The sequence below is a fragment of the Vulpes vulpes genome, chromosome 12 (genome assembly GCF_048418805.1).
Source record: "Vulpes vulpes isolate BD-2025 chromosome 12, VulVul3, whole genome shotgun sequence".
Classification (NCBI taxonomy): Eukaryota; Metazoa; Chordata; class Mammalia; order Carnivora; family Canidae; genus Vulpes; species Vulpes vulpes.
The window spans coordinates 22,119,078-22,135,105 of NC_132791.1; the positions used below are offsets into that span (position 1 = coordinate 22,119,078).

The 16,028-nt window shown below is 47.8% G+C and overlaps 2 protein-coding genes across 22 annotated transcripts in view; one reads left to right on the forward strand and one right to left on the reverse strand.

Moving 5' to 3' along the window:
* The window catches only part of TMEM8B (transmembrane protein 8B), a 28,442-nt gene extending 23,880 nt beyond the window's left edge, over positions 1-4,562 (reverse strand). For 4 of the 16 annotated variants that reach the window (XM_026013128.2, XM_072727940.1, XM_026013127.2 and 1 more), the window contains exon 1: positions 3,792-4,453. In XM_026013128.2, the coding sequence (XP_025868913.1) occupies positions 3,792-4,314 (523 nt within the window). In that variant the 5' untranslated portion in view covers positions 4,315-4,453. Of the gene's footprint in view, positions 1-3,791 lie in introns of all 16 variants that reach the window. The other 12 variants (XM_072727948.1, XM_072727943.1, XM_072727947.1 and 9 more) reach the window with 11 other exon arrangements.
* Positions 4,563-4,701: 139 nt separating this feature from the next.
* Positions 4,702-15,863, forward strand: FAM221B (family with sequence similarity 221 member B). 6 transcript variants are annotated; one of them, XM_072727955.1, is made up of 7 exons: positions 4,702-5,290; positions 6,952-7,915; positions 8,064-8,207; positions 14,184-14,294; positions 14,534-14,662; positions 14,853-14,972; positions 15,334-15,410. In XM_072727955.1, the coding sequence occupies exons 2-7, from the start codon at positions 6,952-6,954 to the stop codon at positions 15,369-15,371; spliced, it is 1,506 nt and encodes a 501-aa protein (XP_072584056.1). In that variant the 5' UTR covers positions 4,702-5,290; the 3' UTR covers positions 15,372-15,410. The 6 variants fall into 6 exon arrangements, with proteins under 6 accessions (XP_072584056.1, XP_072584053.1, XP_025869054.2 ...); XM_072727952.1 differs by having other exon boundaries at positions 4,895-4,981; positions 5,243-5,290; positions 14,465-14,662; positions 14,853-15,863; XM_026013269.2 differs by having other exon boundaries at positions 5,153-5,290; positions 14,465-14,662.
* Positions 15,864-16,028: the final 165 nt, after the last annotated feature.

Genomic DNA, 16,028 nt, shown 5'->3' on the forward strand with positions numbered 1-16,028 from the left:
GGAAATTACCCAGTAGTTCAGCTGCATAGAAGAGTGTCCCTGATGAAAGCAAAGTTCCAGAGAATCTGACTGCTCTGGAGACTTAAAATCAGCCCTAGAGAAGCACAGAAGGATGCCCCCAGGACAGATGAGGAGGTTGGGAACTCCAGCAGCTTCAGGACAGAGTGGAGGGGAGACCCTAGAGGGGAGCTTTCAGCAAAATAGGAAATACCCACAGGGCTTACCTAGTCTGACAATCTCCCTTCCAGAAATGGGAGCTATAACTCCAAGATGAGTTATTTGAAATTACAGAGAAAGAGGCATCTGGGAAAGGGAGGCTGCTGAAGGAAGAAACACAGGTAAGGAAGGCATCACGGAAATTCAAGGTCACCCTGCAAGGAGCTGCCCTAAATATGTAGAGACCACTGGCTCTAGACTGGCCTCTGCACATCTTCAAAGGCCATGGTTACACCCAAGGACTAGTCAATCCAGTTCAGACCACATGATCAGTCTCAACTGTCAGCAAGGAAGACCTGCCACCTTGCAAGCTGAGCAATGATAACAGGAAGGCAGCAAGCCAAGAGCTGAATAGCCTGGCTATTATTGTTTACACAAAAGTGGAGCTCTCCAGCACCATCTGCTGGGGTTAGGGGAGGGCTTCTCCCCAAAGCTGGTACCAGGGATGGGTCATCAGATGGGCCACTGCTATTATTAGACAGAAATGTTGGCCAGGCCCCCAGTACAGACCCTCAGAGAACTGGTGGTGAAAAGCAGCTAATAACTTCTGGGAAACAATGGATAAGTATAAAGTAAAAAGTACAAGTACAAAATACCTTGTAACTCAAAGGAACGTGGCATGGCCTGGAGCATTGGGAAAATGGTTAAGGCACACGAAAAGTGGCCAGGACTACAAAGATAACAGAAGGGGCCGGTGGGAAGAGGGAGTGAGCAGCAACTGGACATGGTGGGAGGAACCTAGAAGTTCTGAGGGCAGATGCTTGAGAAAAGTGTCCATAGCCCCATTCTCTCCAAGCTTTGCTCTGGCATTTCACGATGGCCTGCAGAGCTGTGTCCCAGAGGAAGCAGGAGTAAAGCTCTAGTCAAGCTCAGAGGTACCTGTCCTGGATGCTCCATACTTCTAAATGAAGCTAGGGCAATTCTCTATCACCATCTGAAACACACACACATACACATACACACACGGACACACACAAATACACATATAAGCAAAGGCTGGCCCTGCTAGGGATAGCATTAGGTAGAACAAAAGGTCACTTCCTGGAATGGCAAGGCACACCTAGGCTATGAAACTATAGTCAGTTGAACCCAAGGAAAAGAACCAAGGATTGGAGTAGGACCAGAAGACCCAGGAGGTATCTTCCATTCCTGAAATGAGATGGAAGCCAACAATAAGCATTTATTAAGACTATGCTATGGATGTGAGGGCGATCTGGCTGCGACATCTGTCACCCCATTGATCGCCAGGGTTGATTCGGCTGATCTGGCTGGCTAGGCGGGTGTCCCCTTCCTCCCTCACCGCTCCATGTGCGTCCCTCCCGAAGCTGCGCGCTCGGTCGAAGAGGACGACCATCCCCGATAGAGGAGGACCGTTCTTCGGTCAAGGGTATACGAGTAGCTGCGCTCCCCTGCTAGAACCTCCAAACAAGCTCTCAAGGTCCATTTGTAGGAGAACGTAGGGTAGTCAAGCTTCCAAGACTCCAGACACATCCAAATGAGGCACTGCACGTGGCAGTCTGCCTTTCTTAAAAAAAAAAAAAAAAAAAAAAAAGACTATGCTATGTACTATGATGGGCTATGATGGTCCTGTGACACTGCCAGCCTCTCCTCAGGTGACACCTGTCACCACCACTAGGTCACAGAGCACCCCTACAGGCCAGGCCACAGTTGCCAAGGCAGTAATTATTAACAAAACAAAAGCCCTTTGAAAAAAAAAAAAAAAACAATAGCCCTCTGGAGGGCCTATTCAGAGCTCTTTTCCAACTTCATTACAATTCTTGCCAAAGCACCTGAACCTGCTTCTGGACAATCACCGTTTAATCCACATCTTTCTACAGTTCTATGGCTGTCACCCTCTTCTCCTAGGCACCCCATGCTTGCTCAATGAGCTAAAGCACAAAGAAGCCATGGTGGCAGGGATAGAAGCTATGAATTGGGCTCAACAGTATGGATTCTCCTCCACCTAAACTGAAAAACTGGCCTGGCTACTACCTCCACTGAGTGCCTAATTCGCCAGCAGCAGTAAGCAACATTGAGCCCCTCTATAGCTCCTTCCTTCAAAGAGTCAGGCTAGGGGCACATGGATTACTTCTATATGTTGTGGAGGGCACCAAACACAGCCTTCAACAAAGAAATCCATTTGGAAGGTGATACTTCAGTGACCTGTCTATAGGAGGAGCAAGGAGAGCTAAAGAGGAACATGTGTGGGCCACAACATGTACTCTCCCCCTCACAATAACATCAGCACTCAGAGGACACAAAGGCTCACATGAACACCACAGAAGATACTAACACACAAGCATGTATGCACACGGCACGTGACCAGCTTTCGCAGACCCCTCTGGTACACAAACACATTAAGTGCCCAGATGCCAGGGAACATACACATAGAGCTTGAATATTTCTGCAGGGGCATGACCTTTGGCATGTATTGATCTCCTCAAGCCTGTACACTGAACTACACCCCCAAAGCTCACTGAAACCCAACTCCCACCCCAGCTGCTCTGCCACTAATGCCAAAGACTCTCTTAGGCACATCTCCATCCTATCTAGAGTGCCACCTACCAGAGGGGGCTGGGGCTAACGCTGTGAAGACCACAGTCATCTCCTTAAAATGGGGCCAACTTTATGGCATATCTCCTACAGTGAGCGCCCCCCTCCTGCTCCCACATTCCACCCATTTAAGAAGTTGGACTCCCCCCCCCTCTACGAATCACTTCCTCCCTAGCTGGTGGTCCTAGGCTGACAACTGGCAAATGAGGAAGAGTTTGTGGATTAAGCCCCCTTGTGGGCAGACAGGGGAGAGGACAGGTTGTGCTTAAGTCTCTCAACTGGCTCTATTTTCCTGCTAGGTATTATGTTGCAGTGAAGAAAAAAAAAAAAAAAAAAACCACTAATATGAGATAGGAATTAGGAAACTTTTTCTGGCCCCAGTACCACCATTTACAAGCTGTATGACCTTGGGAAAACTGCCCTCCAACTGAGCCTCAGTTTCCCCATCTATAAAGTGGCCTCTGTATTTCAAGACTGCTCTAAAAGTGACAGGAATTATTCCTAAGCAAATCAAACTTATCTAGATTCATTACAAGAAGAAAACTCATTATAATGGCAACTAACCCATGTTCATATGTTTGCTACATGTGGTTCTCAAAACTGTTTCCTTTAATGCATGCTCAATATCTCAAAGTTTAGGCCAGATCTTCCCACACTGGACTAGAGGCTCTCTGGTGTAGGGTCACATCTCCCCCATCAAACTTCCCTTGCAGAAGTTTCCAAGTTTTCTTCCTTGGAAAAGCAATAGTCAAAGCAGAGTCAGATTGACACCAGGAAAGAAAACCTTGGCATCCTGGGGACTATCAGGCACGTGCTGAGCCTCAAGCCCAAAACTTCCTCTCTCCTGACCCTCCCACCTTCTCTCAGTTGTGTGAGATGAGACCTCTCTCCTCCCTTTTTCTCCCCACTTCTTCCCCAGTGATGCAGTTGCCCAGGTCCCACCTCTCCTGAATCCCTCCAGTCCATCCCTCCCTGCCAGAACCCCATATCCCTGCTTCAGTGCTTCCTGCTTCTGCACTCACCAGCCCCCGGACCAAGGACAGAGAACAGCAACAGCAGCAATAAGGCTGGAGGCAGCTGGAGCCCAGACCTGAGTCGAGGCTGGGAGAGGGGCAGGGTATGAGAGAGAGGGGTAGGTAGTGGGAGAGACTCGGGTAAACACAGAGATGAGGGCAAAGGATGAGATAATGGGCACCGGGGCTTAAACAAGGGCAGGGAATGGGATGGAAGGAGGGGTTGTGACGGGGACTGGGGCAAGGGCAGGGTTTGGGCCCCGGGTTTAAGCAAACACTGGGCATGGGGCTGGGACAGGGGTTGGACTGGGATTTGTGAAAGGAGGTGGAACAAGGGCAGAGGAGGGGTCCGGGGCCAGGGCAGGCACGGGGACTGGGACAGGAGCGGGGGCCTGGGTTGGGACCTGGATCTGGGCATTCGCTGGGACCCAGGTCCCGGCTGGGGCCGATTTGGGAAGCGGGGCGAGGGCGGGGCTGGGGTCCAAGGGCTGGATGAGGATAGGACGAGGGGCCGGGACAAGGGCTGGGCCATGGCCCGGGGCGGGGGCGGGGCCGGACAGGCCAGCGCGGGGCGCGCGCAGAGCTGACCCACGGCTCCGCTCCCCACCCCCAGGGGGTGGCTTTCGGTGTCCTCGTGGGCCCGGGGCCGGGGTCAGGCCGGCTGAGGCCGGGCCGGGGACCTGGGTAGGAGTTCAGGCCTGGGCGACTCCGGGCTGCGCTGGACGGGCGATAACCAGGCCCCGCGGCGGCGGCCTCTGTCTGACGTTAGTATGACGCTCCGCCCCTCTATCAGTTCGATTGGTTCTTGTCAGTAAAGCCCGCCCCCTGCCCCATCCCATTGGCCTTCAACTCGATTCTGCGGGCCTCCGAGGACAGACTCCGCCCCAGCCCCAGCTCCTCGACCCCCTGCCTTTCTCACCCCAACCTCGGAGCCGCGATGCCAACCTCCGGTCCTCACAGCTCCCCCACTGATCGAGCCACACACCTCTCATAGGAACCCTGCAGGGACCCTCACAAACCCAGACACCTACGGTTGTCCCCACAGATGTGGACAGACTACCCAAACACTCTCACGGAGGTCCCGCAAACCCCTTTAGAGGAAGTGAGCCCTCTAGGCTCGTCCCCTCTGGATCCAATGCAGCCTCCTCTGCAGACCAGTGCTGTTGCCACGGAGATTTCTGGGCGTTCCGGTTGCCCTGGTGACGGATCCCTCCTCTCCCGGCCTGGGTTCCAGAGGTTTCGGTCAAGATCCTCCCTCATCGGCCGGCCCGCAACCCCTCATCCCTCTCCCTCCCACCCTTCGCCAGATCTGGCCAGAGTTCCTTTGCGAATTCCTACAGGTGTCCAACTTCCCTGCCCAAGTGGTAGACTTGAAGGCAAGACCTCTCACTACATGCAAGGCGGGTCTCATCCAAGAGCCTTCCATCCCCTCACTTAACATTTCTTCTTCCCACCTTCAGACGAGATCCTGACCTAAGGACTTGTAACAGCCAAGCCAAAGCGCAGAGGTATGTGGTTTCTCCAATTGCTACTCCTCCAAACTCTCATCCCATTCCCCTCCTAACACCTTCTGTCCCTTCCCACCTCAGTCCAACCCTCTTGCATTCTCTAATTTTCACCCTTACACTCCCCCTCCTCCACTTTTCTCTGCCCAGTTCCTTCTGCCTCTTCTTTTCCTCCTTCCTCTCCTCCCATCCTCTGGTTCTCCACCCTCAAGTGCCTTTTTCCTCTTGCTGAATGTCTGGTCAGATTCCTATCATCCTACCTATTTCTCTACTTCTTGTCCCAAACTTCCCCCTTTGGAAAGACTCTAATGAATGTTAAGTGATGTGTTTTGTATCTCTGGAGCATGGGGGGAAAGTAGGGAGCATGGAAAGTTAAGGCTGGAATCCTTAGGCAGTGTTGCAAAGAATGATAGGCCTTGAATGTCAAGGCCAAGAAATTCAGACTTAATCCTTAGGTGAAGACAACATAGTGTTTTTAAGCAAAGGAATGCCATTGTTAGGTTTGCATTTTTAGAAAGATCTCCATTGGGTCATTAAGGAGGACTGACTTCTTTTGGACATCCTTATAAGACAAATTGGTCACACCCCACTCCACAGCATCCTGAGCTTACCCCAGCACAACACCAACTCATCTGTATTATATCATTTTGGTTAATCTGGTCTCCTCCCCAGATTCTTTCAGCTGAATCCAATGCTTAGCACAGTGCCTGGGTAAAAGTATAAGATTGGGTTCTTTATAAAAGTGTAAGTTACCAAAAAAAAAGGGGGGGGGTAAGTTACATAAATCAATGAAAGTGGCTGAGTGGATTAATATGCTGAAGGAGGCAAAGGGGCGAAGTCACTACATAATCCAGGTAGAAAACGATGAGAACTTGAACAAAATTGGAGGGAAAAGAAAGGAGAGAATTGATTTCAGGAATATTTAGAAATAGAAAATACAGTCCTTAGTGCCTATTTGAAGATGAGGTTTGAAGAAAAAGGGTAAGACTAAAATAATTCCCAGAGTTCAGCTTTGATGCCCTGTTGGGACATCAAGTTAGCAATGTCCAGCAAGTAGTTGGGTATGAGTGTGAGTTACGGGGATTCAAAGAGGTCTGAGCTGGAAATACGGATTTAGGAATCATCCACATACCAGCTGGAAATAACTGAAGGCTTGAACATGGGTGACTCATCAAGGGAGGGTGTATGTTGCTCCTAGACAAAACCAGACTGCAGTCAGGGCCCTGCCTAATGCATTGTGGCATTATCCTACACTCTTAGGACCAAACCTTCACTTTGGCTTGGCATCCTAGTCTCTAGAACTCTACTGCCTGACCTCCATGGTCCTAAGGCCCAGGACCCTGCTCTTAGACTAACCAAGTTGCTATGTTCAGCCTCCCTCCTGGGTCATGGTCCTCTGCTACCATCTACTGATGGGATTCTGACTGCTTCAGCCTTTTGATTTTTAAGCTCCAGCTCCACAATGCATAGCCACATGTCACATGGGGTCTAGGCACACAGATGAACCTCCTGGCACCATACCTTGACCCAAAGTTCATCTTGCTTTCCTGTTACATCTCAGGTGCACTGAAAACCTTATCCTAATTCCATAACCCCCAGTGAACTCTAACTTGCAGACCCTCCACTCCCAACCTAATGAAGCCTATACCCTGTTCTACCACTAGATGGAAGCAGACAAGGTCACAGAAGAGCCTCATACCACCATGGATGCAGAGGAGCACCCCTCTTCAAAGGACCCCTCTGCTGAGGACTTACAGGATCTCCCCAACCCTGAAACACCTTTGGAGCTTTCCATCTCTGAGACCGCTTTAGAGCCCCTTACCTCTGAAACCCCTTTGGAGACTTCCATCCCTGAGACTCCCTTAGAGACCCACACCTCTGAAACTCCTTTGGAACCTTCCATCTCTGAGACCTCCTTAGAGCCTGACACCTCTGAATCTCATATGGCACCATCCACTTCCCAGTTCCCTTTAGAGACCCACACCTCTGAAACTCCTTTGGAACCTTCCATCTCTGAGACCCCCTTAGAGCCTGACACCTCTGAATCTCATATGGCACCATCCACTTCTCAGGCCCATTTAGAGACCCACACCTCTGAAACCCCTTTGAAGACTTCCATCTCTGAGACCCCCTTAGAGCCTGACACCTCTGAATCTCATGTGGTACCATCTACTTCCCAAGCCCCTTTAGAGACCCACACCTCTAAACCCCTTTTGGAGCCTTTCATCCCTGAGACCTCTGTAGGATACTCTGAGATCCCTCTGGAAACCCCCATCCCCGAGGCCCTGTTGGACACACACATCTTTAAGGTCCCAAAGAAACACCTTTCTTTGCATACCTCATCACAAGACCATGTCCCTTTATCTTCCCCTGATACTCTGAAGGAAGACCTCTCTGAGTATTCTTCCAGTGAGGCCTCGTGGACAAGGAGGGCCATCCAAATCTCTGAGATCCTTCAGAAGCACTCCCTTTCAAGCCCTTCAGATCCAGTCCACCTGGATACATCTGCAAAGGAAAAGGAAGAGGAAGGAGAGGACATGGAGCAGATGGATGCCACTGACAGCACCACACACACCGCTCAGCCTGGACACCAGCTGGGCAAGAAGAAGGGGAAGAAAGGAGTTAGCCGTAATTGCACCTGCACTTTTCCCCATTCTCATCACTGTCTTATACCTGCCCCCAGGAGGAAGGGATTGGGTTACTCTTTAACCTGGCCCCTTCTCTTAGTTTTAGGGCCTCTCACTTCCTCTTGGTTACTCAGCTTCTCCCTTCCCAGATTATACAGTCCACCCAGTGGTCCCTGCTAAGCAGGTAGAGCTGGTAGAAATGGCTAAGGCAATGCACAGAGACAAGTTTTGTGCTCAGGTGAATCATCTTTTCCAATGGGACAAGAATGCAGCCCTGAATGCCATCCAGACAGGTGAGCCCAGAAAGCCCTTCCGAGGCCAGTAACAGGCCCCTGGTCATCCTCCAATCCAACTGATCAGGGAACCTGCCCCGATCAATGGATAGCTGCCCCTTGTGGAAATGGCAATGCTAACTGCCTGAAATCTAGGAGGGGAGCAGCCAAGTGGGCCAAGGGGGATGGCATGGGTGCAGAAAAAAAGTGAGGATGTTCATATAAAGCCCAGGTAGGGACAGGCAGCTAAGCTAAAGTTGTTTAAAAATAAAAAATAAAAAAGAAGGGCAATAGGCCAGCCCCACATCTAAAGCTCTGAGAGCCTGTACCAAACCAACCTCAGGCAGAGATGGCCCAGAACCCTGGATGATCCAGGAGGCTTGTGGAGCAAATGGCAAAAAGTTCCACCTTAGTCCTCTTGGTGGAATGCCATTAAAAGGCTGTCACCCTGCATGCCAGACCCATTATCACCTGAGTACCCAAAAGCTGTGAGTCTCTTCACCAAAGAAGAGTCAGACCTTCAAGCCCTATTCATTCCAAGTATCTGCCCAAAATCAGTAGTCTTGACAGCCCCATTAGTGGCATTCTATGCTTATCTATGCCTGCATATAAAGTACGTGCAGACGTTCTATGTAAATACATGCCCTCCAGTGTGTGAGCATGTGCCTGTGTTGCCGAACTTCATGTCTGTAGAGAATACCTTCAGAGAGAAGGCCACCCTGACCTGCTCTGTAGATTCTGTGGCTTCTAGACTGAATTCAACACACATCACTGCATTTATTTTTGTCTTACATACTTTCTTTCCCTTTATAATAGGAAGAGAGTTATATTGAAACTAGATGAGCCTAAGATATAAAGACAACCAGGCAATCCTATGTCTCTCTTTCTCCTCCATGCAATTTACTTTCCTCTTCTCATTCTCACCCAGGACCCTCCCCCCTCTATCCCTGGCCAAGAGAATCACAATGATCTCATTTCTTTCTCAGTCTCAATTCAGGCATTGAAATGGTTTTGTTTGCTTATTTTAACATCTACTGTCACTCTTATTCTTCTTGCAGATGTGGGGTCATTCAGTCTCTTCTTCTCAGAACCTCCTGCCTACTCCCCATTCTTCACATGGGACTTCACTCCCGCATTTTTTCACATGGAACTTTTTCATTTTCCTGTTTAAACAGGCAGTTTTATGTAGTAATTTAAGTGTCATTCAATCCTGAAAAAAAGCATCTAGGGTTCCCTCCTAATATTGGGGATCTTAAGTCTTTAGTGAATCAGTATGTGTGCCGTGTAGAGAAAGATCAAGTGTAAGTTTTTCTTTTATTTATTCAGCATTTATTGAGCACCAATTTTGTGCCAGTCATTTAGCTAGATGTGGAGCCAGTGGCTGGTGGCATGTCAAAAATAAAATCCCTCAAATAATTTGTACACTAATGAGAGAGACCAATAAGTAAAAGGATAATTATAATTCATTCTAATAATTGGTATAATTGAGGTGAGCCTAGAGTACTGCATGGCCAGAAAAAAAGGGGCATCCAATCTTGGGAGCTCAGGGAAGAAGCCTTAGAAGGGATGATTTACCAAAGGTGGCCAGGTAAAAAGTGGGATAAGGTGGGACATGACAGGGCAAGGCATCAGTAGGAAACTACAAGAAATGCTGGAAAGAGCTCAGCTCTGGAAGGGCAGAATTGTACAGCTATTTCTGTGCAAAGTTAAAGAGTTGGGATTATAGGGATGCCTAGGTGGCTCAGTCCATTAAGCAACTGCCCTTGGCTCAGGTCATGATCCCAGGGTGCTGGGATCAAGTCCTGTATAGAATTCCTTGCTCAATGGGGAGCCTGCTTCTCCCTCTGCCTGCTGCTCCCCCTGCTTGTGCTCTCTCTCGCTCTGACAAATAAAATCTTTTTTAAAAAAATAAAAATAAAATAAAAATTTAAAAATTTTATAAGAGTTGAGATTATATCCTAAGGGCAGCTGAGAGCTACTAAAAAATTTTAAATGGGATAATAACATGAACAAATTTGTGTTTTTGTTTTTGTTTTTTTTAATTTATTTATTATAGTCACACAGAGAGAGAGAGAGGCAGAGACACAGGCAGAGGCAGAAGCAGGCTCCATGCACCGGAAGCCCGACGTGGGATTCGATCCCAGGTCTCCAGGATCGTGCCCTGGGCCAAAGGCAGGCGCCAAACCACTGCGCCACCCAGGGATCCCCAAATTTGTGTTTTTGAAAGACTATTTTGGCAGTAGCATAGACTGGAGAAAGACAAGACGGGACATAGGAAGACTACATTGGGCACTGGTAATAATAATGCAGATAAGAAAGAAAAAAATTTTTTTAAATAATGCAGATAAGAAGTAGATGGGTAGAGGTAAAGAGAAATAGAACATTCAAGAAACGTTAAGAAGGTAAAACTGACCTTTGAATCTTTGGATGTATAGGATATGAAAGAAGGACATGCCTGAAATGACATCTATGTTTTTGGCTTAGAGACTGATTGGATGATGATGCCATTAATGAATGCCTAAAATAGAGTAGATGCATAATAAGTATGTGTTGGGTGAACAGAGGACAAAGGATGAGGGCCAGGTTTGGAAGGAATAATTAATTGGCTATACCACATTTGAAGTGCTTGTGGAACATACAGGTGAAAGAGTCTGAGACAGCTGGTTGTAGAGGTCTGAAGCTCAGGAGAGAGGTCTGGACTGGAGATATCTTTCATGTAAAGATAGCTGTATGTTTGTTGTATGGAGATGTTCTAAGCAAAAAGAGATGTTATCATGCAAGTGTGATTTATGTGACCATGGAATTGACTGTGTTGTACCCTGTCTCGTATTTTCAGAGTAAGCATCTGTGCCATAGACACCTTTGTCACAAGTAGTACACTGCAAAATTAACTGACCATAAGACAATTTGCCATAAAAGATAAATAACTAGTTGACAGTTTGGTTGGTTTGACAGTATGTTAGTTTCATCAACTGGCTGACAGTTTAGTTTCACTCCTATTTTTATATTATATAAATCTTAGTCTTCCTAAGTGTCTATACAGTGACACAAAGCTTTGAACCCACACAACTTCCTAGACAACTTTGGAAGGTCTATCAATGGACATGTGACAATATGCCAAGAACAAACAGCAGTGTAGAAGACTTTCACAACACAATACAAAGCTCAGTTGCAAATATGTATCCTAGTATTTGGAAACTGATCCTCTTTTATTGAAGGAAGAAATTTTAGCAAAAAAAGAAAGTATCATGCCAAACAAGGGGATGAATCAACAAGCAAAAGCAAACCTACACACACAAAAAAACATATAATACTATGAATGAAAGACTTTGAAGACAAGTGCTTAGGTATAATCCACAAAATAAAATCAGTTATCTGCACAGTATTGCCATGAATCTATTCTATGCATTTTAAACTCATTTTAAATTAAAATATTTTGCATTTTGGAATAAAAATAAAGCCATTTTTAATTTTGATTTCACTTTTCCATGTTTCATTATGTCCTTTTTAATGAATGTCCCTTTTATTTTTCATAATTTTATCTTTTGTGGTAAAATTGCTGATGGCCAATTCATCATGCAGTTAAAATGTTTGCAGTGAAAATGCTTGGCGCAAAGATTCTTAAGGTGAAACTACCTAGAAGTACCTTGTACAGAGTCCAAATGGTATCCCAGATAATGTTTCCTCCCCCTGCCAGTCCTTGTCTACTTGTAATAGGAAGAGTGTTTGGAATCAGAACAGAGAGGAGGGTCTCACTCTGGATTACATGGCCTGATGTCAACTGTCCCACTTTAAGAGCACTGACACATCTAATGAAGTCTGAGGTGTAGTTGCCAGTCTCTGTTTAAACTCTAGTCTTCTTCTGAGAACTGGGCACTGTCTCCTATACCAGTGCTTGGACTTGACCCTTCCAGGCCCTCAGGCAGGACCTTGATCTATGGGCACTGAGCCTTGTTCACCTCCACACCTCATCTGCTCATTCTGTCCTGCTGCTCTGGGCAGAGTTCGGAATTCCTCTAGTGGAATCCTGGCCCCTAGTCACCTCCATTGTGACTCTGCCTGTACCCTGCCCTTTAAACCAAGCCTTACTGGTGTATGGTGTACTGGGGCTCTGGCAGCACAGGCTGTTGGTATCCAGACAGAAGTAGCAAAGCCAAAAGCCACATCTGGACAGACTTTAGGCCCTGAAAGACCATGGGTAAGGCAAGAAAACCTAGACTGACAATTAGGCACAGAATTGTGAATTGTGGCCCTGGCCAGAGTCAAAGAGCAGAGGACACTAACTCTTTCCCATCCTCCTTATGGAACTTCAGGGCTAAGCCGAATACTGGGTCTCTCTTCCCTCCTGAAGGAATCTGCTCATTCATTTAGTCAGTCAATCAAGGAGTCTGTGCTTTCTGAGCACCTATTTTTGAGCCAGGCCTATGCTAGGACTAGAGATAGTGAAAAAACAGACCTTTCCTTGGAGGAACTTACAGTCTAAGAGGAATAAAGGAGAAAAGTCCATTATAATGCATTGTACTGTGATAGAAATAGCATGAAGAGTCAGAGAAAAAAAGAGAAGGGGCCCCTAGACAGACAGAGGAAGTCAGGGACAACTTTTTGGTGGAGGTGACACTTCATTATGGCCTTTAAATGGGAACGAGTCCTGGGCAGCCTGGGTGGCTCAGCGGTTTAGCGCCGCCTTTGGCCCAGGGTGTGATCCTGGAGACCTGGGATTGAGTCCCATGTCAGGCTCCCTGCACGGAGCCTGCTTCTCCTTCTGCCTGTGTCTCTGCCTCTCTCTCTCTGTGTCTCTCATGAATAAATAAATAAAATCTTTAAAAAACAAAAACAAACATAGTTATGAAATAAATGTAAAAAAAAATCTAAAAAAAAAAAAAAGTAAATGGGAACAGGTCCTACAGCTGAAGGTTCTAACTCACGAGGACTCATCCAGGATTCTTGCCTAGAAGTTGGAGTACTCTCAGGTCTCAAGAAGGGTGAGAAAATCTGAGTGGGATGTGCTCTCTGGTTCTCCTCCCATATTTGCATGCCTCCACCCTTGCCTTGTAGTGAAGCCAGTTTCAGATCCCACTGCTGAAACCAGACTCTCAAGGATTGTGGCATTTTGCGGGTGCCTGCTCTGAGGGATACTTCTTTGCCTCACAAGCTTCTATTTGTCTTTACCATTCATGACTTCTAGCCTACTTCTTTCTCCTTATTCTTAGAGAACCATAGGCAGCCCTTCTCAAGTTCATAGATAGCATTAATTCAGTAACACCAGGAACACAGAAAGGAAATATGAAGGTGGTCCCAGAGCTGCCCAACTCCTCCTCCTCTTCTGGTTCCTTCAACAACCATGCTTCTTAGGTGCTAGTCCTCACCATCTTTTCTGCACCTAGCCAATCATCTTTCCTTCTCTCACTTTAGACACTTCAAAGAAACAAAGTTGGGCTCTAATGAGGGAAGGGGAGGAGATGAGAATCTTCAGTTACAGACAACTTGGCAAGATTCTCATTCATCTTCAAACAAAATTTCTTTTTTTTTTTTTTAAGATTTTATTTATTCATGAGAGACAGAGAGAGAGAGAGAGAGAGAGAGAGAGAGAGAGAGGCAGAGACACAGGCAGAGGGAGAAGCAGGCTCCATGCAAGGACCCTGATGTGGGTGGGACTCGATCCCGGTCTCCAGGATCAGGCCCTGGGCTGCAGGCGGCGCTAAACCGCTGAGCTACCCGGGCTGCCCTTCAAACAAAATTTCATTTATAATCTTGAAGACTGTCTTTAGTTATTCATGACAGGCTAACAGAGATGGAGTGGATCCTGGGGTGGGAAAGAAACTACAACACTTGTGGAACACTGACAAAACCTGGCAGGAAAAAGTCTAAAGGGGTGGGGATAAAGACTCATGGTGGAGGTGAATACACCTAGGGAGAGAGGTGGGAGTACCTTGGGAGGGAGGCTTAGTCTATTTTTCCTTGTCACTTTTCCTTATAACTCAATCCCTCTTCACTCAGGTCTCTACATCGGCTGGCGCTGCCCCCATTATCTATGGGACTGTTTCCGGATTGGAGATGAGTCCAAATGCTTTTGTGGACACTTGTTGAGAGACCACCAGATCATCTCAGGTAGGGAGAACTGACCAGCTCCTGTCAATGGGGAGTAATAACTAACTCTGGTCATGTGTTGAGATTATGAGAGAGGATGTGTGTGTTGGTATGGGGGAGGGGGTTGGCACAGGAAGGCCAGGCCTTTTAGGTAGCCAGTCTAATCCTACCATCCATCCACATTCCCATAGACATATCCGTGCCCTGCAATGTAGGCCAGTGCCGCTGCCTCATGTTCTGCTTTATCCCTTCTCGCCCAGAGGAGGTGGGTGAGTTCTGGCTCAAAAGACGAGCTACCTTTGACCCCAAGGCCTGGAGGGCCCAATGTCGTTGCAAACACAGTCATGAAGACCACACAGCTACTGGGTCCCATCCCTGCAGGATAAAAGGTAATTTCTAGGGTGAGGGAACTAGAGTGGTGGGCATGGGTAGGACACAAATAGTTTGGGGATAAGGATAGGGGGACTGGTAGAAGAAACTTCTCAGGTTTGAGGCTGGTAAGGAAGAGGTGAGAATGGAGTCAGCCCGTGGGGAAGCCTCAATTCCCTGTATTTGTCTTGGCTTCGCCCCTTGCCCTAGGTTGTTGCTGTAACTGCTTTGAGTCTAATTTCCTCTGTGCGGCCTGCGACCGGCGCTGGGAGGAACATGAGACTTTCTTTGAGACTGAGGAGACCCGGCGACGAGGAGGAAGGCCTCATGGTGAGGGGGCAACCTGGAACAGGGGACCATTCAGGGGTCATATCCATAAGACAGGGCAGGAAGGTGCTTCTACCTTCAACCATCCCATCCAGCACTACCTCACCCTCTCACCCACTGCATCCCATACTTGCACTGGTTTCCACCCCCAGGAGCAGATTACATGCCTTTTGCAGAGATGCCTACCCTCCAAGAAGCCACCGTCAGCAACTCTGACTCTGAGGCTCTATAAAATCAGGGGCCCTCTGGCCGTCCTGGCTCCCACCCCAGACCCCCTGGGCTTCCTGGCCCACATAGCCTCTGGCCTGGCCCTATGTCTGGCCCCCATACCTGACTCTTTCACCTCTGCTTTTCCCTCCTCCAGGGACAGACACTGTCAACACTTGGCGCAGGCCTCTATGAGCCTGGCTCAAATCAGCAATAAAAGAGAAGGAACTGGAATCTGGCCTGGTTCCCTATAGGGCAGATAGAGCCCTGCCCAGGGATAGACACTCTAGGAATTTAGAATTGGCACCTGATGGGGACAAGAGAGAGCACCACACAGGAGAGAGGTTAGATCAAGCCACCTGCCTCCACCAATCCCACTTTCAAGCTGCTAGCTCTGGCATCAGAAGGACAGAATGGCTTCGAGGAAGCCAAGGAGGGAGGGGGTTTCCAGAAGGATAGAGTGAACACTGGTGTTAGATGCAGTTGGGGACTCCAGTAACAAAGACTAAAAAGTACCCATTGGATTTTATAATTAGAAGGTCTTTGGGCACTTTAGATAATGCAGTTTCAGTGGTGCAATGGGGGCAGAAATCAAACAGCAGTAAGTTTCAAAGTTTCTTTCGGAAGTGTGGATGAAAAGAGCAGGAGAGAAGTCAGACAACAACCAGAGGGAGATGTGATGTCAAGGAAGCATTTTTTAGGAGGGGGAAAAGAGGGAGGGGCCAGTAGAGAAAAAGATCTCAAAGGATGCAGGAGAGAGAGAGAAAGAGATGCCTAGTGACACAAGTCCCAGAGATGGAGGGAGAGAATGAGGTCAGGGCAGAGGTGAAGAGATTTGCTCTGGACAGGAGA

Coding starts and splice junctions, on each gene's coding strand:
- FAM221B (XM_072727952.1), top strand. CDS start 6,952: ATGGAAGCAGACAAGGTCACAGAAGAGCCTCATACCACCATGGATGCA. Junction 8,208..14,183: donor CCTGAATGCCATCCAGACAG/GTGAGCCCAGAA, acceptor CTCTTCACTCAG/GTCTCTACATCGGCTGGCGC. Junction 14,295..14,464: donor AGACCACCAGATCATCTCAG/GTAGGGAGAACT, acceptor ACATTCCCATAG/ACATATCCGTGCCCTGCAAT.